Source organism: Neopelma chrysocephalum, unplaced genomic scaffold (genome assembly GCF_003984885.1).
Source record: "Neopelma chrysocephalum unplaced genomic scaffold, ASM398488v2 Primary Assembly neopelma1_77, whole genome shotgun sequence".
NCBI classification, from domain to species: Eukaryota; Metazoa; Chordata; class Aves; order Passeriformes; family Pipridae; genus Neopelma; species Neopelma chrysocephalum.
The window spans coordinates 1,906,021-1,931,352 of NW_020897738.1; the positions used below are offsets into that span (position 1 = coordinate 1,906,021).

Genomic DNA, 25,332 nt, shown 5'->3' on the forward strand with positions numbered 1-25,332 from the left:
CAAACAGGAGGGTGGCCCTGCAAAGGCCACAAACCTGCCAGACCTTCCCAGGGCTGGGGGATCTGCCGGTGGGAGCACTGGGACTCAGGGTTCTCTGGGGCTCTGCCTTCAGAGCCCAGCTCTGTGCTGCCACTGCTCACTGTAAACAGACTAAAAATAGCCCTGGTATGCTCCTCACCCTCTGCTGGGTCAGTTGGGATGGGCCTTGTGCATCTCTCTTCCTCCAAATGGCCATATTTCCAATATCCGGCCTCTGCTGTTGCATTTGGAGGGTTTTTTTCCTCTGGCTTTACTTGGTTCTCACAGATTCTCAGCAGAGCAGCTCCTGTGCACTCCAGCCTCCCCAGTGCTAACTTGAGGAGTGGGGAACAATCCAGGTCCTCCACACACACAGAACCCCAAGCCTGAACATTTTAAATGGAATTGTTTGCTTATTTTTAACTTGTACAAAAGCACCTGGAAACAAATAACCCTTATGGTGACCCTTATTTGATGTGGGTTCTCAGCAATGTTGTAGTAAATACCAGGATGTTCCCTGAGTGTCAGCACTGATTCCTTCAAGGCGTGTGTACTTCCAGCTTTGTCAGGGTCTGGTGTGTTGTGAGTGTGAAGGTTTTCCTGTTGCAGGACCATCTGTAAAATCCCTACTTTGCTTTTTGGGCCCAAACCACCTCCCCAGCATAGCCCTGCCCTCCAAGGGATTGCCCCTGCCCTTTTCTCCCCTGTCTACTCACACAGGACCAAAGGAGGAGAATTATCTTTGAGCCTGTTTGTTTTTTGTTGGTTTTTTTTGATCAGCTCTGGATGCAATTAGCCCCAATTCTGTTTTCCTTTAATGAGGAATTTTGTCCAGAAGTTGCAGGGATGGCTGGAAAGCAGGGCTGTGTGAAAATGCTTGTTTCTGGAAGCAGGCTGGAGCCACACTTCTGCTTTGGGGAGAGTAAATAAAGTGTGAGGGCCACTAATGTCACCGGAGCAGCCAGATTTGCCTCCAGGGGGACTTCCCACCAGTGCCTGGTGAGAAAGTGCCTGTTTTAATCCGTGCCTGCCACCAGAGCAGTGTGTCCCTCAGGAAGGCAGCAGACGTAGGACTTGCCGATGCCTGGGCAACAAGGTGGGCATTGTCCTGGCCAGCGTCCAGGTGGAGGTGGCCTTGTTGTGCTGCCGGTGTGAGCAGTGGTTGGGCTTGGTGGTGCCAGGTTGGGATTCAGGTGCTGGAGCTGGGACAGCCCCAGCGGGGCACTTTAGGCTGTGTCCTTGTGCTGTCCCCGCACCCCCCGAACCCCGGCGCTCCCCGTGCCCAGCCCGCGGTTCCCGGCGCTGCCCTCACGTGTGTGCGCGGTGGCCGCGATGTGTGCGCTCCGTGACGATCGTCAAACCGATCTGTGCTCCAGGCCCAGCTTGCAGGATTAGGACCTAATAGCTTTAAAATCCCCGTGAGCCCCTTTGTCACCCGGCGCCGGTGCTGATGGCATGACTAGGGAGTCTCATTTATCCCTAGCACCGGGAAGAAACACCCCCCCCCAGCCACCCGCACCCTGTTGTTGCAGGGATGGGTTTAAAAAGTGCGGGGGGTTTATTCGTAGTTGTAATGTGGAAACAAGCAACGTGTAACTTTCTCTGTGTCCTTCTTTTCTCCCCTCAGCTGGAGGTTGGCAGCGATGAAGAGCGTAAATTAAATGTGAGGTAAGCGGAGCTTTTGGGCTCTAAACATTGTTTCCAGTGCTGTTAATTGTCTGCCATGTATCCAAGTCCTGATCCCGCAGAGATCCCCGACCTCGAGCCTGTACCTTGCCTGCAGGGAACGGCATGGTCTGCAGAGAGCAGAGCAGTGGGCACGCTCTCTCCCTTATCAACTTTGAGATGAGCATTTAACGAGCTAAAAGCATAAAAGAGGGTTTGTGATGCTTTTTTCCTGGTGGGAGGACACTGGAAAATTGCTCGTCAGCTCTGGCCACAGCACTTAACTGTTATCGCAGCATCTCTGGCTCTGCTGCTGCTCCCTGAGGCTCCGGGCTGGGGAGGGGAGAGCTCTGCTCATTCCTGGGCATTAACCATTGGGAATTGGACTCCCTGGGGTTGTGTAGAGCCACTTTCTTCATGTGCGGGGAGAAAAGGGCTGAGAGATCCTCACCGACATTGTGCAGATCTGAAGTGATGACACAAAGGTCTTGTGGAGGGGCCCTGGCTGATGGGGCTCTGAGTAATTCTGTGGGGCTTCCACTCCAAGCCCAGCTCTTGCAGGCAGCTCTTACCCTCTAACCTGTAAACTACAGCCTGGGAGAGAAGTGTAAAGATAGGCAGCAGTTCAGTTGTCTCCTCCTTGCCACTCCTTCCTGCTTTAGTTATCCTGGTTTCAGATAAAAGCAAAGCCACTCGTGCTGCTGCTCAGACTGTCTTTGCCCTGCAAGTGAAGTCAGAGGGCAGAAAAGCAGAGTTGCTCCCTGACAGAGCAGGAAAGTCAGAATTCTTTGCTTCTGTGTTCCGGGGTGGTTTCTCATGGCTGCAGCCCACCTGGGAAGCCCGGAATTCCATGACTGTCCTGTCTGCACTCACATGGTTGCAGACAGAAGTGCTGTGTGTCTGGCTCTGTGTGCTCTCCTGTGCATTCCAGGTATTTCATGGCTGTCTGTAATGCCATTTGAGAGCTGATTTTGTGGGGAATGGATTTTGTATCGGTTAAAGCAAAATTCAGGATTCCTGGTTTTTCTCCTTGCGCAATGCAGTGCTCCAGCAGGAATCTGCTGAAGGCACAAACAGCCACACAGCCATAATTCTTTTAATTCTTTTGCTTTTTCCCGTGTTGCATTAAACAGTAACATGTAACCAAGCAGGATGACAGCCTCTTTTTTGGGATATTCAGTTCTGTGCTGAAAGAGGAAATGCAGCTTCATCCTCTTCATTACGAATGTTTTCAATGTCCAGATAAATCCTTGGATTTGTGGCCACCTTTGGCCTGTCTGGCTTCTTTGCAAGTCGAATACATGTATCCACCACCAACCAGAGTCATGGGGAGTGTAGATGTACTTAGACCAGGCTTAAAGGCTGATGGTTTTCTACTGGCTGCTGAAAAATGCTGCAGCACTGACGTTGGACACCGAGATCCCACGAGCTTCCTCTGTCCTTCAGTCTCCTGGGGCTGCTCTTCCGTATACAATTGTCAGGATAAGAATCTGGTAATTAAATAGCCAGACAGACCTCGGGAATCACATGGCTCTGGTGCAGAGCCTTTGCTGTCCTCAGGGGGAAACACTGCCAGGGGCTGCAGAAAATGTGTGGACACACTGTAGATGATAAATTAAGCTCCTCATAGTTTGGTGGGTCGATCCTGTCCCCTTCCCACCGGCAGCTGCTCCAGATCAGTCTGCGGAGACTCTGCCCGTGCCCATGGGGTGGCAGAATTGTTCAACTTCATTGTGCTGCTGCTCTGAAAAAAAAAACCCTGCAGGAACAGGCTGTGATGGTGTTTGTGAATCTTTAAATCCTGCTCTAGCCTTGGTGCAGACAGAGGTGACAGCTGGGCTTTGTCACACGTGCCCCAAGCACAGGGGTTGGCAGCTCCTGGCTCTGCAGACCTTGGAGATCCTTAGGGTTAGGAAAAGGAAGGATTGTTGGAAACATGTCCCCATCATGCTGCCGGCTCAAGCTGAGTTTCACCAGTACAGGGTGGCAGTGCTGTTACACAGTTATGACATAATTTGCTCATCTGCCTGTTGAACAAGGTTATTTTCATGCATTCCAAAAAATTTCAGGATTTTTATTCAAGATTGCATGGTTGGATCTGGTTCCGTGAGCCAGCTGATTGTTCTCTTGGTGGAACAGGGCTGTATCATGAGTTTGTACCCAGCCACCTCTTGCTGCTCTGTGGCCATCCTTCCTTATGGTTCCTGTCATTCCAAAATGCTTTTCTTCCTGTTTTCTCCCTGGAACAGCTTCTACCCTAACACAGGCCAAGGGGACACGATTCAGGTTCAGCTTTGCTTTCAAACATATTGTTGCTGTCTGCATTTTCTTAGAATTAAGTTACTTTTAAGTCTTCTTTTTCTTCCTTTCCAAAAATTTTTGTGGAAGCATCTACCAGGTACCATCCACACTATTCCCAGCAGACAGCCAGGAGTCTGTGTTGCTCCCCACAGGTAAAGATTCACAGCAGAAGAAAATGTAAGAGCCCAGAGTGAGATCTAAAAGCCCTATTGGGCTCAGTGTAGATCTGTGTCTGCTCAAACCTCCCTTCTGGGGATGCCCATCAGTGGGATCCCTCTTTTCCCCTAAAGATGCAGCGCACCCACAGCTCACCTGGATCATAATACAACTGCAGGCAGGGTTAGGCCAAGCCCATGGGAGGATATGTTAACCTCGAGTTAAGCCCAACCTTAAGTTGTCCAAGATGAGGGTCGGCCGAGCTCCACGTGAGCCTTGTGCGCGCGGTGCCTGCGGCCCTATGGCAGCACCACGTCCTGCTCCTCTGGCTCTGAACAACCCCAGAGGAGATGGTGTGGAGCACAGGGGAGGCAGAGCAGAGCTGAGCTGAGCTCTTCGCTGGCAGGGGGGGATGTGCAGTTTTTCCTACACTGCTTTTTGGTGCAGCCCAGTGGATTCTCACCCTTGGACAGGGGTTGGCTCTGTCGCACCAACTCGAAGGAGACGTTGCACAAACCCAGGCAGTTGTGAGTGTTGGCTGGTTCTCAGATGTGGTTGGCAAACACAGCAAGATAATCACTGGTTTTAATTACAAACATAAATAAGTTTGTTTAGCCAGTCGTTCTGTAATCTTTGCCATTGTTGGCTTTACAATCACAGCCTGAATGTGGGGCCTGGTGAGTGTTTTCGGGCACCTTCCACAGGGAGATAGAGGTTGAACTGCTGCAGAAGGGCCTGGAAGTTGGTTATCTCCAGCCTCTGATCAAGACTGAAGATGGTTATGGAAAGAACTGTTCTTGTTTGGCACCAGTGAACCAAATTTTAGGAGTTGGCAAGAGCAGCTGTGGGAGGTAGAGGTTTTCAGGGTTAGGCTCATGTACATTTGCAGATCAGTGATCAACAGGAGGAGTTGTTGCTGCAGACAAAGTCTTTGCAGAGCATCATCAAGTTTAGATTGAATATTAGGGAAAATTCCTTCATGGAAAGGGTTGTCCAGCCTTGGCACAGGCTGCCCAGGGCAGTGGTGAAGTCACCACTCCTGCAGGGATTTAAAAATTGCATGAATACAGCACTTGGGGACATGGGTTAGTGGTAGCCTTGGTAGTGCTGGGGGAAGAGTAGGACTCGATCTTAGAGGTCTTTTCCAACCTAAATGATTCCGTGATCATCCCTCTGGCACACACCAGGGGATGCCATTATATTATAGTGTATATCATATATGTACATTATATGTATATATGTTCTATTTTACATACATGATATTTTAATGCACGAAAAATTATTTATTAACACCTTGATCCTTAACCTTTTTATGGATTTAGGAGCATGTTTTGCTGGAGGCAGCACTGAGAGAAGGGCTTGTCCCTACAGCGTGGGGTGGCCGTGGCCATGTGCCGGGCAGGCGCTTGGGGCTGGGAGAGCACTGGGACAGCTGTGTGAGGGTTTATTTGTGGGGACAGCGGCTCGTGACACCCTTGACGAGTCCTGTCACAGACTGGTTGTGTCCCAGCGAGCTGGTGGAGATCTCGGGGCAGAAGTTGCTGACTTCATGAACTGTTCAAAACAGGACGCTGAATCACATCCTGGCCCGGCGGCCGCATCCTGCCTTAGCGTGCTCCCTACAATGGGAGCAAATCCACAGGCTCCCGACCCTCGGGAGCTCTCTGGCCTGGGGGTGTGGCCGACTGAGATGTAATTAGGCCTTGCCGTTTTGTGATGGGGGGTGTGGGGAGGGTCAAACACCGTGGAGCCGAGGAAACTGCGCTTACTTGGCGCTTAGTTAAGATCGGGCCTTTCCAGGAAACTGTTGCTGACTTGCAGTTGAGCAACACAAGGAGTTTATTTGGATGTAGGTAGAGGAACAGCAGGAGAGCTGCCAGTTTGAAGATGTGAAGATCAGACCCTTTTGGAATCGTATCTACATCTTTTTTTTTTTTTTCCCTTTTTTTATTCCATGAAACCTCAGCAGTTTGGCAGAACCCAAACCAACTGGTCCTGTTATCAGAGGTGCTGGCTGTGCACTGAACATTTGTTTCTGTAAAAGGCCAGTGTGGTCACTGTTTATTTAGGTGTTAGAGCTGGGTCAGAGCAATATTTTGGTTCCAAATGCCTCTTGATTTTAAATATCTTAATCTTTGATAATCGTCTGCCAAGATCTGTGAGTCAGGGATTTCTCATACAAATCAGAGCTGTGGTCTGCCTGGCAAGTGGTGCTAAGATGTTTTTGGACAATGTGCAATGGATAGAACACCTTCCTAGGCCTGGCTTTACTTCTAATGAAAAGTGTTGAGTTTATTTCCCAAGAGTGCTGAGTTTATTTCCCAAACATTTACACATCCCTTTGCAGCATTCGAATCCCTGATGCAGAATTGCTTTGCCACTGCACAAATCAAGAAGCAAAATAAGTCAAAAATAAGCCCAGATTCAAATGGATTAGGGTGCACACTGCATCCATTAGTTGTTCAGGTTTATTTGGGATCAGGACTCTCCTGTGCAGAACTTCCATCTCTGAAAATTTTAGCTTCCTGAAGGAATCCTGCTGCAAGAACCGCTGGTGAAGGCAACTGGGCAGGAAACCTCTGGGGCTTCACATCACAGACCAAGTCAGCCAGAAATGCAGGGAACGGGACAAAATGTGCCTTTCAGATTTCCCAGGAAGCTGCCAGGTTCCTTGTTTGCCCTGACTGCCATCCAAATGGTCACATCCAACACTCATATCCCAGCAGAGAGCACTGCCCATGACTGGGCATCACCCTCCCAGCCCTGCAAAACCTTTTGGATTCCAGCTGTCTGCTTCCCTCTGCATTCTCCTTGTAAGAGATGGGTTTGGAGTGGATGGAAGAGTGATCCTGAGGTCTTTACCAACACATTTTTGCCAGGAGCTTTGCCCCTGCCTGACGGTCTCCTGATTTTTGAGGTGCTGGCTGCGTTCCCCCAGGCCGTGGTCTAGTTAAGCCTTCAGGGAGGTGTCAGGGTTGAGTCAGAACTTTTCTCGCTCTGCTTTTACCCCGTGTGATCCCTCTGGATTTAGTTTATTATATTTTTCCGTGTTACCAGTGTGTCAAGTACTCCCTGCTCTGAGCTGCCTTTTTTGGAGTCCTCCTGAAGCCCAGCAGCTGAGCTGTTTTTTGGGTTGCTGTGCCACCAAGGCTCTCAGCCGTGCTTCCGATGCCATTGTCTGTGTCCTGGCTGCCCTTCGCTCACACCGCCAGGAAGCTGCTTTCTTAATCCTTCAAACTGTTATTCACCTTCCTTTTCTTTCCCAGTGGCACCGCTGGAGAGTTTCCACTTGTTTCCCTGGGCTGTCTCCGGGAGACACTGTTGAGTGGGTGCAGTGGGGTGACTTAAGGAAATAGTTGGAAAGATGAAAACAATGAGCTGACAGGAGGAATGCAGGAGGATCGGGGGGTGTGCCAGTGGCTCCTGGGGAGGAGGGTGAGGGCAGGATTGGCTCCTGCCCGAAAGCTCTGTCTCTCTATGGGGCATCATCCCACCTCTCCTCCAGCTTGGACATGGCTCTGGGACAACTCCAGGGCTTGTGGGCTCTCTCCTCTCTGTCTGCAGTCATGGAACAGCGATGGCAGTGACTTGGCAACAACATCCAAAAAAGTGACCTGTAGGAAAACACAGGGTGTCCTTTGATGTGAGGGCAGAAGGGAGCCAGTGTTTTAGGAATAGCTGGCTTCCCTCAGACCACCAGGATGCTGCACAGCTGAGGGTGCATGGGGAAATCCATGTTGTTGCCGATGCTGGAATGTCTGTATGTGCCTCTTGCTCTTTCCCTATGCCAGCTGCCACCTTCCATAGCCTTATCCTTTGAATCCATGTGTCCAGGCAAGCAGAAGCTGTTCCATGGAGCTGTGTGGAGCAGCACTCCTCACATCCCATTGCGGAGTGGGTGGCCCTGGGCTGGCACAGGGGGATAGGGAAAGTCCTGGGTGAACTCCAAGCACAAAGTGGCTGGGCAGCTCCATAGGGTTAATACTCCTAAAGAAGGAGAGGAGGGTTTCTTCCCAGCAGCTCATGCAGGGAAAGGATCTGGCCCAGCCAGTGGCTGTCACAAAACTGCCATCGTGTTTCAGTGGGAATGTCAGAAATGCTCCTCGGAGTTCCAAGCCCATCATGTCACTGAGTTGATGCTGGGATCAGCCTCATGCCTTTTTGAACTCTGCGATTAATGGGATGAGCAGAAAGGATTTCTTTTTCCTTGTGAAACAATCTCTTATTTTATTTGGCTTTTCCCCATCCAAGTACTAGGGATTCCTAGAATTTTCTCATTCCTGGCCATTTGGGAGCAGTTCTGATAACTTACTCTGCGCAAGTCTGCTGGAATGAGGGATGATCCTGCTGATTTGTTTGCTTCCCTCTTCCTGCCCTGTCTCTTGGAGGTTTATCCCAGCTGTTGCAGCGTTGCCTGCAGGCCCAGCCTGGGTCATGGGGTACCCTCAGCGTGGGGCACACACAGCTGAGCCAGTTTGGCTCCGTACGGAGCTGTGCCGGTGAATGCTCCATCCTGATGCATCCCAGGAGCAGCTGGAGGCACATCAGCAGCAGTCTGTTTGTGTTGGGAAATTGGCTTCTGTGGGCTTCATGATTGATTTCATTTTTCCCTTTCTCCCCTTTGTGCCAGAGGAGTGTTTGTGTGTGAACGGCCTGCAGTGTCTCCAGCCCCTCTCGCATTCCTGTGCCGGGATGTGGCCCATGCCTCTGAGCCAACAATGTGTGCTCAGACCCCCCTTTGGTCGCTGCACTGCTGAGAGCAGCAAAACCTGATGGGTTTTCCTGCCTGCCCAACCATCTCCTTCCTTGAAAATCAATGGAAAGATGTTTGTCCCTGTAGGAAGCTGTTACAAACCCCCCTCAGCCGGGGCTGCTGCCTGGCCCCCTCGCAGGCAGCTCATTGCCCTGGCATGATGTCCAAGGAAGGGGAAATGTTCTCCTTGTGAACATCAGACTTGCAGCTCACATTTTGGGTTTCTTCTGGAGATGACTTGTCTTCAGCTCAGGAAAACTGGGAATGATGACTTTGGGGATGAAAGGAGCTTTCAGAAGACAAACATTTCCTAAAGCTGCATCTCAATCCAAGTGATGCTGCAGAGATTTCAGCAGAGGTAAAGCACCTCAATCCAAGTGATCCCAGCAGCTCTCACCAACCTTCCAAGGTGTGTTGGGCACCCACAGTCCTGATCCCAGGTGAGTTTGTCAGCATATCACAAATTCTACACATGTGCAATGAGATTGTTGTAAAACATCATTGCACACGTTGGAACTGGGCTTTCCAGGTGCTGCTCATTCCTGCTGGCAGCCAGCTCCGTGTCAGGTTGAGCAGGGATGGTTGTGGAGATACTGCAGCTGTGTTTGTCAAGGTGATTCCTCTGTGTGTCATTTAACCTTTCTGTGGCTCTGGGCTCTGTATGTCTGGTGTGACAGGGAACAAAGGCCACTTGGACACACAAAGTCCTTCATTAACAGCAGGAGAAGGGACTCCCTGCAGCCCCCAGGGCTGTTCTGGGGCATGCAGGACTGAGTAGCTTTGAAGTGCCTTTTCCCTGGCGCTGTTTGTGTTGCTCAGGCCCCTTCCAAAGGCCCCTCTCCTGGTCAGGAAGTGTTATCTGATGTGCCTCTCTCCAGCCAAAGGCAGCAGCCTGACTGCTTCCACTGTCGGCTTGTCTTGGGAAGTGGGAGCTGTGCAGCTGCTCCCAACTCTTCCTGCTATTCCTCTCCCTGTATCTTCCTTTCTGTTTGATGTGCTTCCAGCTTGGTTTGTGTGACTTTCAGTGTGGCTGTGGGATGATCCCAGTTCCCTCTGCTCCCTGCAGCAGTGCCCTGCCTAAAATCCACCTCTGGAACACTGAGAGGTCTGACCAGGTTGGGAGCATCCGAGGGGGCTTGGCCCCTCACCAGGGCTGTGTTTTGTGTCCTTGCTTGGTTTCCTTGAGGTGACCAGGCTTGTTCCAGACTGAGCAGCAAATGGGACAAGAAAAGGGGGAAAGATCAGTTCTTTTCCTCCTTATCAACAGAGCTGTGGAAAAGGGAAGTGTGTTTCATTCTGTGGTGCTCAGGAGGCCTGTTTTTCCCTCACCTTTTCAGTTTGGAAGTGTTTTGAGTAGAAGATGCCATAAAACCCAAGAAACCAGGTGGCATTACTGTGTTTGCCTTTGTAAAATCCTGACCAATTCTGGGAGAAGTGAACATTCCTTTTTTTGCAGGGGTTTGGGTTTTTTTCCTTAAACATAGACCTGGTTGCAGAAAGGCAGCAGGAGGCTGCTGACTCACCTCAGGCTTGGCTGGGGCTTCCCAGGAAAAGTGGTTCTCTCTCTCCTGACTTCTAAGTGTGGATATTTATTTTGAGATGTTCTGTAGCAATAAGGGTGTTTTCTTCTGTCCTGATCATCATGGCTTATGTGAGATTCCCCATTAAAACATGGAACTCCAACACCTGAGGCATGCCAGGATTCTTCCTAGGACATGCTGGAGCCACTATAGCAAAGCAAGCTGTCCTTTCCCAAAATCCAGTATTTTTAACAGATTTCTTACTCCTGAAGCCGGGGGGTGGTTTGTACCGCCGAGAAGGCGCTGCCTATTGTGTTCTTCAGCAACTCGAGATGTGATTGATGTGTGTTGCAGCCACACTCCTCTGGAGCTTTCCCAAAGGGAAAGAAATATTTCCTTTTCAAGTTGAGCAGCACGGAGCCGCCGGATGGAGCAAGAGCCGCTGGAGCCGGCTCTCCATGGAGCTGTGGCCATGAGCACCCTCTCCTTGCCAGTGCCTGGGTGCAGAAGGGGCTGTAGCTGTCTGTACCCTCCTCCTGGCCTTTCCCAGCTGCTGAATGTGTAGGGTTTTACCTCTCTTGGGGAGATAATTCCATGTGTTCGATGAGCTGAGCTTAGGGAGTGGAAGGAGGACTGATCTGCAGCTGTACTGGAGTTCCAGGGTCCTGGGGGTGCACAAAACTTGTGGGCTCTGCATTTATTTGAGAGCCTGAAGTGACTCCTTGTAGAGTAGCTGTGCTGGTCAGGATTCCTGGAAGGGCATCCAGGGAATGGGTGGTTTCTGTGGTGTGTGCCAGTCAAACCGGGTGAGAACCGGGTGAAAACTGAACAGGGAGCTGCTTCTCCCCCTGGTCAGGCTGGTGGGACCAGCATGGCATTCCAGTTTGTGCTTGGAGGATTAGGGTCTGTAAGGACAAATCTTCAGGGAATTCGGTGCCAGCCAGCCCCCAACACACAAACACCAGGCACCTGAGAGAATTCCTTGTTCGGCAGGAGCTCAGGAACTCGGGAGTCACTCTGAAAGTCCAACGTGGGAGCTGTACAGTGAGGAAAGGACCATTTTAATTTGCTGTATCTGTATTACGGTGGTGGCTTGCAGTGCTTTAATCATAAAGGAATGAACAGGCACCAGTTGATACGAGGCTTTTCCTCCAGTCCTGTCTCAGGGAATATGGACTTCCCACAGCAAGGGGCTGTGTGGGTGCTGGAAGGAGCCACGTTGCCTCCGGAGCACGAGGGGGGAAGCAAACAAACAAACAAGTCTGGAGGAGGGAAATGATTAGACGAGCCTCAGCTGGTTGTTTCCCTTCTTGAATGGCCCTCTTTCATCAGGATGTGTTGGGACAAGTGCTTTTTCAAGGCAGGATATCAGTGGAAGACACAGTGTTCTCTAAAAGCCATCCAGTTCCCGGGGAGCATCACCAGCCGCGATCTCTCTGCTCCACGCACAATATACGGTCGACCTTTTCTTTGCCTTCTTTTCTTTTATGGGTTTAGAAGGAGAAGGATGTGAGTTTTACTGCTAGTTATGAATCTTTTCGAGTTTCCTGGCTTCTGCCTGACTCTGGGGCCAGCACGATGCTGCTGCTGTGCAAAGAAAACCAGCCCAAATTTGTATGTATGAGCCACTGGTTTGTGCTGCTTTGGGGCATCTGGCACCGCTGCCGAGGGGCAGAGCTGGGGCTGTTCTCTAATGGCAGTATTTGGCCGTTCTCTAGGAGGTTTTTTTTACAAAAGGCCAGAGTTTTAGTTGTTTACTGGATCTGCAGGATTTAAAAGGGGGTTGGAATATTGTGCCTTGCCTTTCTCACTCAGCTGTGTTTGGAGCAGTTGTGCGAAGGGACTGAGAGCAGAGAGTGTTCCCAGCGTGGAGATAAGGGATGTGTGGGTAATATTGTTGTTACAGTGTGGTGTAAACTATGCGTTTGTGCTCAGAGGTGTTTGGGTGTGTCCTGTGTCCGGCACTGTGGAAACGGGAGCTTGTGTGGAGATTGGGAATGCTGAGGCTACAGGAGGTCTGGGTGGGGAACAAGGATTCAAACTGGAACAGAAATCCTGCTCTCAGCAGGCTCTGGGCTTTGCTTCCCGGATCACTTCCAGGCAGAGAAAACCTTTAAACCTTTACAATTTGGGTTGTCCTTTTCCTGCAACCGCTTTCTGCTCCAGTAGCACAGCTTTCCCTTTTCCTGCTATTGGGAATACTGTGCTTTATTGTAACAGATTTCCTGATGCAGGAGAGGAGAATGTCAGGTGAGATGAACCATCAGAGCAGGAGTTCTGAGATCTTTGGGAAGGAGCTCTGCCTTTTCCAAGGTTTTTCCTGCTGGAAAAATCCTAGGCACTTTATTAGGGATAAAAAAATATCCTTTTTCATTTTCCCAAATTCTCATGATGGGAATGCCGTGAATTACCTCCTTGTGCATTATCTCACCGTTCCTTTCCTCTTGCTGGACTGTGTGTGAAGCTGCATATTCCATACATTGTGTTGGGGTCGCTGCTTTTGTGTCGCTTCTGGCCTTTTTTAACGCTTTCCTGTGAGCTCTGGGGTGCGAAGGAAACAAGGCTCTTCCGGGCTGGCTCCTGGAATGAGCCGCATTCCCACTGGGAGCAGGAGCCAGGCCGAGCAGAGCAGCAAACCCCGAGGGCTCCTGTCCAGACACAGCTGGGGAAGTCAGGGGTGAGTGCTGGGATCCTGCAGGAATGGGAATGGAGAAAAGCCTGTTGGAATTACAGTGCGGTTCTCCTGCTGCATTTTACTGATCTTGTGGAGCCTGGAATTTAGGTGGAAATTTTAATTCACTTTTTAAAAGATCAAATTTAAACCTTATCCACATTTTCTCCAGGGGTTGTGCACCTTGAAATTCAGTTGGGAAAGGAGGAAGCCTGGGAACCATGGCTGTGTGTTCCTAGAGATGGGAAAATCTGAAAAGACGTGAAATTCATGTCTGTCCTCAGAAACACTGAGGGAGAACGGAGCATTGGGAGCACTAGGGCTCACTCCTGCCCAAGGCAAAGACCTTGGATAAAGTATGGAATAGATGAGTGCTGGGAGTAGTAACTCCAGAGGGATCATTTGCTGCAGCAGAAGTAACTCCTGTGCAGCACAACCTCATAATGGAGCATTTCTGTTTAGTAGCTGCAGTAATTAATGATGAGCTGTGGTTGGAAGCGTGGGGTGGCAGAAAATGGGGCTTTGTAAGAAGAAATGGCTCTTGTGCTGTTTGGGAGCGGAGGAAATGCAGCGTAAGCAGTTCCTGTGGCAGCTCAAAGGTTCCTCAGGAGATGGGATTTTCAGCCATGTGGGAATTGCAGCTTCCCTGCTCATGGCCAGATCTGTTTCTAAACCGTTCCCGAAGTGCTCGTGTGGGTCAGGGTGGTGTGGTCAGGCTGTGCTGGTGCCTGCTCTCCCCACCAGTGCTGTTCCACCTTCTCCTCTGGTATGTTCCAGGCCCTGTGTGTCATTTGCCTCTGGGAATGCCATGGTGTTTGCCCAGCCCGTGTCCTGCCTCCTCCCTGGATGCTCCAAGGAAAGCAAAACTTCTTCAGTTGTGCTGGTTGTTTTCCCCAGAGGGTTCAGAACCCTTTCCTTTCCCTTGTGATGTGCAGGTTCCATCTGCCCTCCCTCCCTTCCTCTTTACACAGTTTTGTGTTCTTGTTTTTGCATTCCAAAGAAATCCCAAGAACTGAAATGAGCAGGAACTGGTGGACTCCGAATCCACTCTTCAGTCCTGTTGCAGGTCTGAGCCTGCACCAAGTCCTACCCTCTGCTGTGTTCAAGTTGCAGAATTCAATAGTCAAGTGATAAAGTCATTTCCAGCCCATGACAGCTCAGGGAAAGGATCTCCGGCAGTGGCCAAGTAATAACACGGTGGTGGAAAATGACACATGAATAATCCATGAATAATCCTGGAGCCATGCGGTGCAAGTGGCAGGATCAACCTCTGGGAACAGCTTCTCACGGCAAAATCCTACAATGTTGTAGTGGGGGAAGCCCTTCCTTCCCCAGCTGTGCACACTCTGCTGCTGTTTCCTTTCAGTTCACTCCTGTGTCATTTGTTTTGCAGCCTCAGCGAGAGCTTTTTCATGGTGAAAGGAGCAGCCCTTTTCCTACAGCAAGGAAACAGCTCCCAGGGCCAGCGAAGCCTCCAGCACCCTCACAAACATGCAGGTAGTGGATTAAATCCCCTCTGGAGTGTCTTTTTCCATCCCATCCCTGTGGACGGGCTGCTGACACACGTGGGTGGGTGGGTGACTCCCCAGATTGTCCTGGTGGGCTTTGTACAACCTGCTGAGCAAACCCAGGGTTTCAAATGGAAATGTGGAATTATTGAGTCTTGGTTTAAACTTTTATCGTTGTATTGGAACTGTGACTGAAGTAGAAACTTATTCTCTGTGGAAATCATGGCATTTTGCATGGCTCCCTTTGGGCAGGGAAGGGTTGTGTGGAATATCTATCCCTGTTTTTCCCAGCCACAGATAAAGAAATGTCACTGGTGCTTCAGTGATTTGATCTTTGCCTTCCTCATGGCCTGGGGGGAGGAAAAGTGGATGTGCTGAGCCACGGGGCTCAGCACCTCTGGGTGCTTATGGATATCCTGGTTCAGCACAGCAGGGGCATTTCTCCAAGTGCTCTCCCAGCCTCCAGTAGTCCAATGGTTGGGACTTCCTTTTGAAACTCCCTATTGTTGGTTTTGTATGATGTTGCTGGTCAGGGTAAGGGATGTTTTATCAGAATTTGGGCATCTGGATAGCTGCTCATATCCCCTTTTCCTGGTTTCAGGAAAACCCCCTTTCCTGTTAACTCCCCACAGTCTGGCCTGTGAGAGTTTATCATGGTTTGAGAACAGGCTGTCCTTCCCCCAGTCCCCTCCAGTGTGCCAAACTGGTGGGAAGAAATGGTAGGGAAGGGTATGGTGAGTGTACACCAGGATTGATAAGCAGATAAGGGGGTTCAGGGAAGCGGATTCTGCTTCTCCAGTGATTTTATACCTTCTGTCTTTGGCAGTTTTGGAATAGGTGGTCACTGGGCAAGAAGAAATAGGATCTTGGGGGCACTTGGAGAGCAGGAGCATGTGGGAAAGGCACAGTGTGGTACTGTGTGGCTGCTGCTTAGTAAACACTCCAAGCACAAAGGGGGTGTTTGAATGCCAAGCTTTGCTTTGGGTTTCTTTAATTGTCAGCAATTCCATATGCCCAGCAAACATCCTACGGAAGGAATTTTATCTCTCGTGGAAAGTTATGAGTGCATGACTGAGTTATTAGATGGGAACTTGGTTTGTTTTCCTGTAGATTCCTTCTTCCTTTGGTTTGCTTTCCCCAAACAAATGTACCCACCACTCTAGGAGCTGAAGGGACTTGTTGCATGAGCAGAACTTTGAGAAGAAAGGGCTCCATCACCCAACCCAGGCCACTGGTTGGGTTCTCACACAGCCAGAAAATGCTCCTCCAGGAATCTCCCTGCTGTTGGTGTTCTCTGGGACAGCAAAGTTAATTGCCCTCCCTTAATTGGTATTTTTTGATTGAGAAACTTTGAAGGTCAAGACTCTGCTGATTCTTAGTGCAGCAAGAGCCCCTTTCTCATGATTTCTCTCCTTCCTCTGCAGGTGACTTGCCCCAGCACCTCCAGGTGATGATCAACCTCCTTCGCTGTGAGGACAGGATCAAACTGGTAAGGACAGGTGCATTTTCCTGCTTCTGTTCGGAAAAGTGTTGGAAGTGTTTGAAACAGACCTGTAGAGGATCAGGAAAAGTATTGGCAAATCCTAGATTTCAGAGTTGCCTTAACTTTGTGCTGTTTCCCAGCCCTACCGTGTTCTCCTGTCCACTCCTTTTGCCCTGGTCTTTACATCCAGGTAATGAGTTGGGTCAGGGAACTGCTCTGTCTGAAATGTGTTGTTCTGTTAGATTTAATTTTGAAAACATGAATACAGGAGGAGAGACAGGAGCTTGCTAATGCTTGTGAACACTTTTAAGTCAGCCTTGAAGTTGCGTCACATGGGGCTGGGCTTTCTTTTAAAGAAATCTACAGATAAAAATCTGCTGCAAAAGTCGCTGCAGAGAAGTCGATGTCAGTTCTCCCTCCTGCACAGGCATATTTCAGTGAAGGCTTGTGAGTGGGACAACCCTCTGATCCTGCATGTTCTCAGTTCAGTGCATGCCCAGTGTTTTTATACTTCCTGGTTGAAAATCTTTGGAACAAACCTTTGGGTTACATTTTGTAGCATTCCCCCGAGCTGGAGCAGGTGGTCTCAGCTGATCTTTTCCCCCTTCGATGCCAAGTCAAACTGGCAGCAAGCCTTGCTGTGTGTCATACTGCAGCTAAATAAAGCCTTGGGGCACAATCATACCTTAAAAAGTATGAGGCAGCAATGGGATATTAATTAGCCAGAAGGTAATTAGCAGGCCTGGTTCCCTGTTTGCAGGCTGTACGTCTGGAGAGCGTGTGGACGGACCGGGTGCGGTACATGGTGGTCGTGTACAGCAGCGGGCGCCAGGACACTGAGGAGAACATCCTGCTGGGGGTGGATTTCTCCAGCAAGGAGAGGTATGGCAGCCTTGGGAATGAGGCAGCCTGGGCTCTCTGGAGAGCCTGTCCACACCAACCTCCCCCTGAGCAGTTGGTTTATGTGTATCTGCAAATCCAAGCAAGAGGAAGGACATGCATTGAGTTTCCTGACATTTTTATTCCAGAAAGCTTGCTGTCCCCTTGGAATCAAAGCACACATGTAGAATCCAGCTGTAGGGATGTGGCATCCACCTCATCCCTGCAAATGCTCTTGCAGACACATTTGCAAAGCTGGAACTTGCTCCCTCCACCAGACTCAAGTCTGTTGATGGGATGATGCAATGGAGCCGGTTTGGGGGAGCTTAGTTGCCAAATATTGTCAAAAAACAATACTGCAGAAGTAGCTCCAAAACCAACAAACGACTGTGTCAGTAACGAGCTGTTCCTTTTGTCTGACTGATAAGAGCACACAGAATTTGGCAAAGCAAGGGAAATATTTTGTTATCGCAGCCCCTCTCAGATTATCCCAGTCCTGGGTGAGTAAACCAAGGCAGAAAAGCTCTTGGCTGGGGGAGATGGGGCTGGTTTCTGGAGTCAGAAGTCAGAACTGCCAGGCTGTTGTGTCTTTTCTCCCATGATTTAACAGGCTGCCCTGTCGTGCTGGTGCAGCCAGTGCGAGTTTTGTTTAATTTTGGAAAACCTTACTGGTGGTTTCCAGTGGAAAGGGGAAGCTTTGCACAGCAGAGAGATCTGTGGGGAAGCTCCTGGCCATGCCTTCCTCATAAGTTTATTGCCATTGCTTTGATGCTGCCTCCTATTCTGCTCTGAAATTCCTGTTGTTAGTGTTATGGAGGAAATTCCCATGTGGCATTCCCTTTGTGTGCCACAGCAGTGCAGGTTTGCACTGTCACCTCCAACCTGAAACAACCTTGCAGTAATTTGCTCCTGGTGACTATTGATGTGAGACAAGAAGATAGATGGAAAAGTTGTGACAAATCCATCCCAACTGTAGGGACAGCTGCCATTTCAGTGAGTGGCTCCCCAACACCCAGAGTTTTTGTTGATTAAGGGAAGTTTCATGCACAAAGAGGTCATTTGGCAGTAGTGACTTCATTGAGTGACTCCATGGCTCTGTGTTGGGGCTGAGATGTCACCGCTGAGCTGTAAATGTTCTCCCTGCTGAGAACTTCACTAGTCAGGTGCTTTTGTGGGGTTTATTCCTTTTACATGTGTTTAATAAAATCCTTTTTAACTTGCAAAGCTCTAAAGTGCACATTGCCCACGTGTGCTTAGACTGGCCTGTCAAATCCATTGTAGAAAGTGGCTGAAGGCTTAAAAAAGAAAGGGAAAGAGCAAACCAAACCTGAGTTCTGTTGTGTGCATCCAAATTTCCTTTAAAACCTGAATATCTCAGTAGCTTAATTATTTACCAGTTGGAAATTGCTGGCCCCCGTTATAGTAGGGCTTTGTTGCCAAATTTCATCTCTGAACTGAAGATGTCCTTTTGGGTCAGATAAACCCCTAAAGTCCCTTTTGTCTGTTGTATCAGCCAGAGGGAGGGAGCACAACAGCAACTTGACAGGCCCCTGGGGTGCCCTTTGCAGAGGGTGGGCAGCTGCCTCTTTTGATAGCCTAAAATATTACTAGGCATTACTAGAGCAAGGCTTGAGGATTTTAAAAATTAAAGGGTATTAATAATTTAGGCTATTGGTGTGACCACATCATGGCCTATATCTAACATCCTGTATAACCATCTCTCTTCCAGTAAAAGCTGCACTATAGGAATGGTTCTTCGCCTGTGGAGTGACACCAAAATCCATCTTGATGGGGATGGGTAAGAAACCACATTAACAGGATAAATGTGAATGTCCTTCCCTACTTGGGGGCTGCTCTAGGAGAGATTCCCTGTCACCTTGCACAGAAATTTCCCATTTTGGATTCGTGTCTGCAGTCCATTATTCACACAGTGAGTTTGGTCTCACTGCCCTCACACTGTTCAGTGGGACCTGTGGTACCCCGGGAATGCTCTGAAATCCCACTCCAGAGGTGCAGCTCCCATTCCTGGCAGCCTACACTGGGAGGGGTGTCCTCTTGCCGTTCTTATTTAGGAGGGTGTTGGAAAATCAGAGATAGAAATTCTTGTCTCTGATTCTTTTGGACTGTGAGTGTCCCAGTAGCTGCTTGGCAGTAGCAGTTTGTGATGCAGAGAGGAGCAGTTTGTGACCTGTTTTCCCCTCTCTCTGCAGTGGCTTCAGTGTGAGCACAGCAGGCAGGATGCACATCTTCAAGCCCGTGTCGGTGCAGGCCATGTGGTAGGTGTGCTGAGGGGCTGGGGGCACAGAGACTGTCCTCTGTCAGTCAGTTAAAAACAACCAACTGCATGTTAGAACTCTCTATAAACTGGTATTATCTCTGAGTGCAGCAGAGATCTACTTCCCTGTGTCAGCAGGGCTATTAAGGGACTGTGGGAATCCTGATCCAAAACCAGGATCTGCTGCTTCAGTTCAGAGCAGCTCTGTGCCCTTCAGTGAGAGGGAAGTGGCACCAGGGAGATGAATAAATAGGAAAGATTAACTTGAATTCACTGAGCTGCAAACCCAGAATTTCCTCCCTCTGCATTTTTCTCTCCCAGGCTGACAGAGGAGGCTCAGGACCCTCTGCCAAACTGTGGCATTCCCTGTCTCCTGCCTCATTCCTGGGGTTCCTGCCTCTCCAGGGGCCTGTTCACCTTTCAGCTCCTGTCACCCCTCCCCTGTGCAGGGATTCCAAACCCCTGAAGCAGAGGTGGCTGAGTCAGCAGTGGCTGTGCCAGCAAATTCCTCCCTGGAGAGGCTGCTGCCCAGCCCTGCATGGAACTGCATCTCCCTGGGCCTGGGCAGTGTGCTGGCTCCCCTTGGAGCCTGCAGAGATCCCTGTCCCAGCAGCATTTGACAGGGAAAAGATGTGCTGAAGAATGTTGTGCTGGGGATGATTTGGTACAGAAACAAGTGAAACTTCTATTGTCGTTCTTTGCACTTGGCAGCCTTGGAGGTGGCTGATTTGTTCAGTACAACAAGTTTGGAGCCTTAAGGAAAGAAAAAATTTGAGGAGGGAAGGAAGGAAAAAGTAATGCTAGAATTTGCGAAAACAAATGACCCAATCTGGGCCTGGTCCCTGGAGCCTGTCAGGGGCCAGGAATGCTGGTAAATATGCATCAGGCTCCTTGCTGGAGGTGGTTTGAAAATTGTCCCTGTTCTTTATTTTCCTTTGGCTGTACAAGTTGGATGATGATTAGATCCCAGAGGGACTTGTGCCTCCTGATTCCATGTTAATTAGGAGAAGATTTCAGCCTCTGCCTTGGCCCTGCTATGAGGAACCTCCAAGGTGCAGTTTGTGCCCTCTTTGAGCTCCGTAAATCCACTGCTCTCAAAGAGCAAACTGCAACAAATAATGCTACAAATCAGGTTTTGTCTGTGAAAATCTCTCAGGTCCTGCTCTGTCTCTGCTGCTCACAGCTGCACAAATCTCTTCTCCCAACCTGCAGGTCCGCTTTACAGATCCTCCACAAAGCCTGTGAGGTTGCCAGGAGGTACAACTACTTCCCAGGAGGGGTGGCCTTGGTCTGGGCCACCTACTACGAGAGCTGCATCAGCTCTGACCAGAGCTGCATCAACGAGTGGAACGCCATGCAGGACCTGGAGTCCACCCGCCCCGACTCTCCCGCCCTCTTTGTTGACAAGTCAGTGCTGGATTGGATTAGGAAAAGTCTTGGCTCACACAAAAATCCCCTTCTCCCTCTTCTTCCTCACCTGGTTCATTTCCTTTTCATAAAAGGCTTCAAATGGGTTTTTTTCTGTTATTCTCCCCAAAATTGCCTTGACCACAAGCCTTTCTGCCCCCCCTGTGTGTTTGCTGCCAACCTGGAGCTTCCTCTCATGTTCCTGTTCCCTTCCAGGCCCACGGAAAGGGAACGGACAGAACGGCTCATTAAAGCCAAACTCCGGAGCATCATGACAAGCAAAGACCTGGAAAATGTGACTTCTAAGGAGGTAAATAGAAAAATGTTTGCTCTTATTCTTTCTGCCAGACTCCCTTTGAAGAGAGTGCTGAGGAGGCGCTGTATCCCTGGGTGTCATTGGCTTTGGAATGTGCATTCCAACTGTTCCGTAAAGGCTCTGCTCTGGCTTTGCTTCACCTCTCTCCTAAAAAATCGGGATAATATCAGCATCAGAACATGTTTTTCAGGACATTAGTAACAAGTATGTGACTTTCAAGTCAAGTTTTAAGGTTTTATTTCCCTTTTTTTCCTGTCAGAGGACCTTGCAGACAGCATTTTGCTGATGAGTTTATAGATTGGAAAATCACAAGTCAAAGCTAAAGTTAGTTGGGATCCATCCCCCAGGCTGGTGAAATACATCCACCCGCAGTGCAGACATTCAGAGTGGAAATAGATCTCTTTGGGTTGTTTTTTAAGGGAGGTTATTAACATGAAAGTGGTAGGAGGAAGCTGAGAACTCGTCTGTCTGTGCACGTGTTCCTCGCTCCTGGTGCACACAAGATACTTTGGTTGTGCTGCAGCCATTTTCCACAGTAGGTTAAATAAAGTTGTGTGGGTTTGCACTGCCCCAGCCAGAACCTGAGGGCAGGGAGAGGACGTTATGTCCCATTTTAAAATGGGAGAGTGCTGGAAATCTGTCTCTGCTGCCATTTTCATTCCTTGCTTCTAATGGGTCTCACTTTTTTTGTTCACTGCTCTCCAAGCTCTTGTTTTTCTTCTCTGAGTTTATTATTTTTAAGAATCAGGTACTGCAAAGTAAATTTTTTTTTTGTTCTCTGATATTATCTGAAACTTTATCTTACAACTCTTCAGTTTGGGGGCTTAGGATGTCAGGGTGCCAGGACAAGGAGCGGTGGTTTTAAACTGCCAGAGGGCAGGGTTGGATGGGATATTGGGAAGAAATTCTTCCCTGTGCAGCAGTGGTGAGGGCCTGGCACAGATTGGGCAGAGAAGCTGTGGCTGCCCCATCCCTGGAAGTGTCCAAGGCCAAGTTGGACAGGGCTTGGAGCAACCTGGGATAGTGGAAGGTGTCCCTGCCTGTGGCAGGGGTTGGAATGAGATGATCTTTAAGGTCCCTTCCAACCCAAATCTTTCTGGGATCCTTGGAGAGATGCCACTTATGGAGATCCCTTGTCTCCAAAGGATTGAATCCCTGTTGCTGTTTTTATTGAAGAACAGAAAAGTGTTTTGCAGGGCAGTGCCAACAATGTTTTTGTTGAACACCACGATCCCAGTGCCATCCTTTGTTTTGTGCTCTGCAGATCCGAAACGAGCTGGAGAAACACATGAACTGCAACTTGAAGGAATTCAAGGAATTTATAGACAATGAAATGCTGCTAATCCTGGGTCAGATGGACAAACCATCTCTGATTTTCGATCATTTATACCTGGTAAGTGTTGAGTTCCAGCAGAGCTGAGCTGTGCTGCATCCAATCCTTTGCCACTAGATGGTACTCCAGGCAAAACCAGGCACTGCCTCTGGAACAAAGGCTTCCTGGAGATGAACTCAGTTGTGCCCACTGGGTCTTTTTGTTGTTGTTCTGGAGAGAATCAGAGGAAGTGCCCATGTTTGAGGGCAAAATCTACTTTTTAACCAGTTTTAAACTTTCTGTTGTGAAGGTTTGGGGGGAATCCAAGGAGTAACCGCCCCTGAAGCTTTCGGGATTTGCCTCACTTTTCATGTGTGGCATGATGGGGATCACAGGTATAATCACTTTCTTTCCCTGCACTGTTTATCCATGTGTTTAAAAATCCAGAATGGCCAGAGACAGTGATTTGGGATGAGCTCAGTCACACACTAGCCTAGAACTAACTCTATAAGTGAGTTGTCTCCTTGTCCCCTTCTCCAGCAGGTCCCTGGCCAGAACAGGACATCTGCTGATGCCACATTCCTGTCTCAGAGGCCTTTTCCAACATTTCAGTTGGCAGTTCAGGAGGATGGCTGGGGCTGGGGGATTGCAGAACCTGAGGGAAAAGGGCTGCTTTGGGGCTCCTTGGAAATGTGTGTTTGTGGCTGTTGCAGGGCTCTGAGTGGAATGCCTCCAACCTCGAGGAGCTGCAGGGCTCGGGGTGAGTACAGCTCCTCTCAGGCACCAGCCCTTAAACCCTCCAGCTGTTTGTCTGTAACTCCCACCCAGCACTCTGGAGAGGATGTTTGTAGCTTTAGGGGTGATTTGGGCCCATTCTCAGCCATGTGGTAACTTTAGTGCCAACACCTTGGTCGAGAAATCTCTCCAACCTCACTTAACACACAGAGTGAAAATTACAAAACTTGTCATTTGTGAAGTCCATCGGGATCTCCATCCCCCCAGTGTGTGCCATCCCTGGTGTTGTGCCAGGTGGGAATTCCTGCAGGCTGCAGAGGAGCAAAGATTACAGCACTGAGGAATAAACTCCATGTAAAGGAGCAGAGCTGCCTGTGGATGAGCCAATTCCTCCTCTCCTGCCCAGACAGGCGGCTCAGGGTGTCTCACCACATTCATCACCACGGGGCTGCTTCACCCCATTTACTGCAACACTTTATGGACAAAGGAGAGTTTTGCATATAAATATTTGCAGCTCACCCAAGACCTGCACCAACCTTGTGTGAGGAACTGAAAACTATTTGGAATTCTTGGGAACAGATGTCTGGACATCTTGGGACAAGTAAATCAAGCAGGGCGTTAATAATTCTGTTCTGCATGGGGACATGCAGTGTCTGAAGTCAAACCTGGCCAAATTCTGAGACAAATATCCTGTGTCCTTGTTTTGTCTGAGTGATAGGAGCTGATAAATGAATGTGCACATTGGTTCTCCTCAGGTACATTGTCATCCCTCCTATAATATTGGGGAGGACTCAAGAGATGACATGTGACTCTCATGATTCTGGTCAGGAAGAAGAGAAAGGGGTGGGTTTGCAGTTAAAACCTGCAGTTGTAAATGGTGACTCCTGGGTTCTGTTCCCAGATGATTCACTTGCAGCCGATGCCCTTCTCTTCCTTCAGGATCCCCGAAGCTGTGTAGCACAGCCAGGACTTTCTGGTTGGGTTACACAGACTCAGATAAAATAAATGGGATAAAATAAACTTCTCCCTCCTGTGCCCAGGGTGTTTGGGTGCTTTGTGTGGTGCTGGTGGTGAGAAGTGGGTGAACGGCCGCCTGTGTCACCGGGTGTCCCAGGACTTTGGGATTAGGGCTGTAGATAAAACCTTATGGTGCGTGTTGGGTCAGATTTCCTGCATTCACGGTGTCCCTTGGTTGCTCTTCATGGCCATGGCTGATCCTGTGTCTCCTGTTTCCCCCAGCATTGACTACATCCTGAACGTCACCCGCGAGATCGACAACTTCTTCCCCGGGTTGTTCGCGTACCACAACATCCGCGTGTACGACGAGGAGACCACGGACCTGCTGGCACACTGGAACGAGGCCTATCACTTCATCAACAAGGCCAAGTGAGTGCCTGGGACCCCTGGCTTTGTGTGGGGGCACATCTGAGCCACCCTCCGTGTCTCATCCCATGTGGAGCTGGGCCCTCCCAAAGCCACACACAAAGTCAAGGCCTTGGCATCACTGTTTCGTGCCAGGAGTTCCGTGTCCCTGGCACTCCCCTGTGCCTTGTCTCTTCCTGTGCTGGCATTAACCTGTTCCTTGCCTGTCATTTTGATTACTACTTAGTTTTGCTTCCAAAAGGAAATGAGGACATTTCCTCTTCTGGAGAAGTTCTGGAGCTGCTCCAGCACGTGTCTGTGTGTGACCTGCCCCAGCTGTCCCTGCAGACAGATGGTGACAGAGCCCATCAAACACTGCTGGGCCATTACACTCCACCTTTTCCCGCTGATCCCTGTATCCAAAGACTTGGGCAGGCAGGAGGCTTCCTGGTGGTCTCTGAAATGAATGAGACTGCCCTCCTCTACCTTCCAGCTTTTCCAGAGAGGGACTCTTCTCATGGCCCATGTAATCCAGCACATTGGGGTGGGCAGGAGCAGGAAGCACTGTCCCTCCTCCGTGTGAAGTGGTAACAGACCCATAACCAGGGATATGGGATTGATTCTCCTGTCTGTCCTTGTGCAGGAAGAACCACTCCAAGTGCCTGGTGCACTGCAAGATGGGGGTGAGCCGCTCAGCGTCCACGGTCATTGCCTACGCCATGAAGGAGTTCGGCTGGTCCCTGGAGAAGGCCTACAACTACGTGAAGCAGAAGCGCAGCATCGCCCGGCCCAACGCCGGCTTCATGCGGCAGCTGCTGGAGTACGAGGGAATTCTGGATGCCAGGCAAGGCTGGGGACGGGTGGGAAGGCAGCTTGTTGAAAGTAGAGGAGCTAATTGTGGGTAACACCACAAAGTACTGATCGATCTCCCTGTGGTTCTGTCGGTGTCATGCCCACAGACACGGGCAGAG

At 49.7% G+C, this 25,332-nt stretch overlaps 1 protein-coding gene across 1 annotated transcript in view; it reads left to right on the plus strand.

Moving 5' to 3' along the window:
- The window catches only part of SSH1 (slingshot protein phosphatase 1), a 34,921-nt gene that overhangs the window by 3,377 nt on the left and 6,212 nt on the right, over positions 1-25,332 (plus strand). The window contains exons 2-13 of the mRNA XM_027689278.1: positions 1,646-1,686; positions 14,478-14,581; positions 16,017-16,081; positions 16,836-16,957; positions 18,684-18,752; positions 19,165-19,230; positions 20,442-20,636; positions 20,853-20,946; positions 22,217-22,345; positions 22,978-23,024; positions 24,239-24,385; positions 25,005-25,205. Of these exons, the coding sequence (XP_027545079.1) occupies positions 1,646-1,686; positions 14,478-14,581; positions 16,017-16,081; positions 16,836-16,957; positions 18,684-18,752; positions 19,165-19,230; positions 20,442-20,636; positions 20,853-20,946; positions 22,217-22,345; positions 22,978-23,024; positions 24,239-24,385; positions 25,005-25,205 (1,280 nt within the window). The remainder of the gene's footprint in view (positions 1-1,645; positions 1,687-14,477; positions 14,582-16,016; positions 16,082-16,835; positions 16,958-18,683; positions 18,753-19,164; positions 19,231-20,441; positions 20,637-20,852; positions 20,947-22,216; positions 22,346-22,977; positions 23,025-24,238; positions 24,386-25,004; positions 25,206-25,332) is intronic.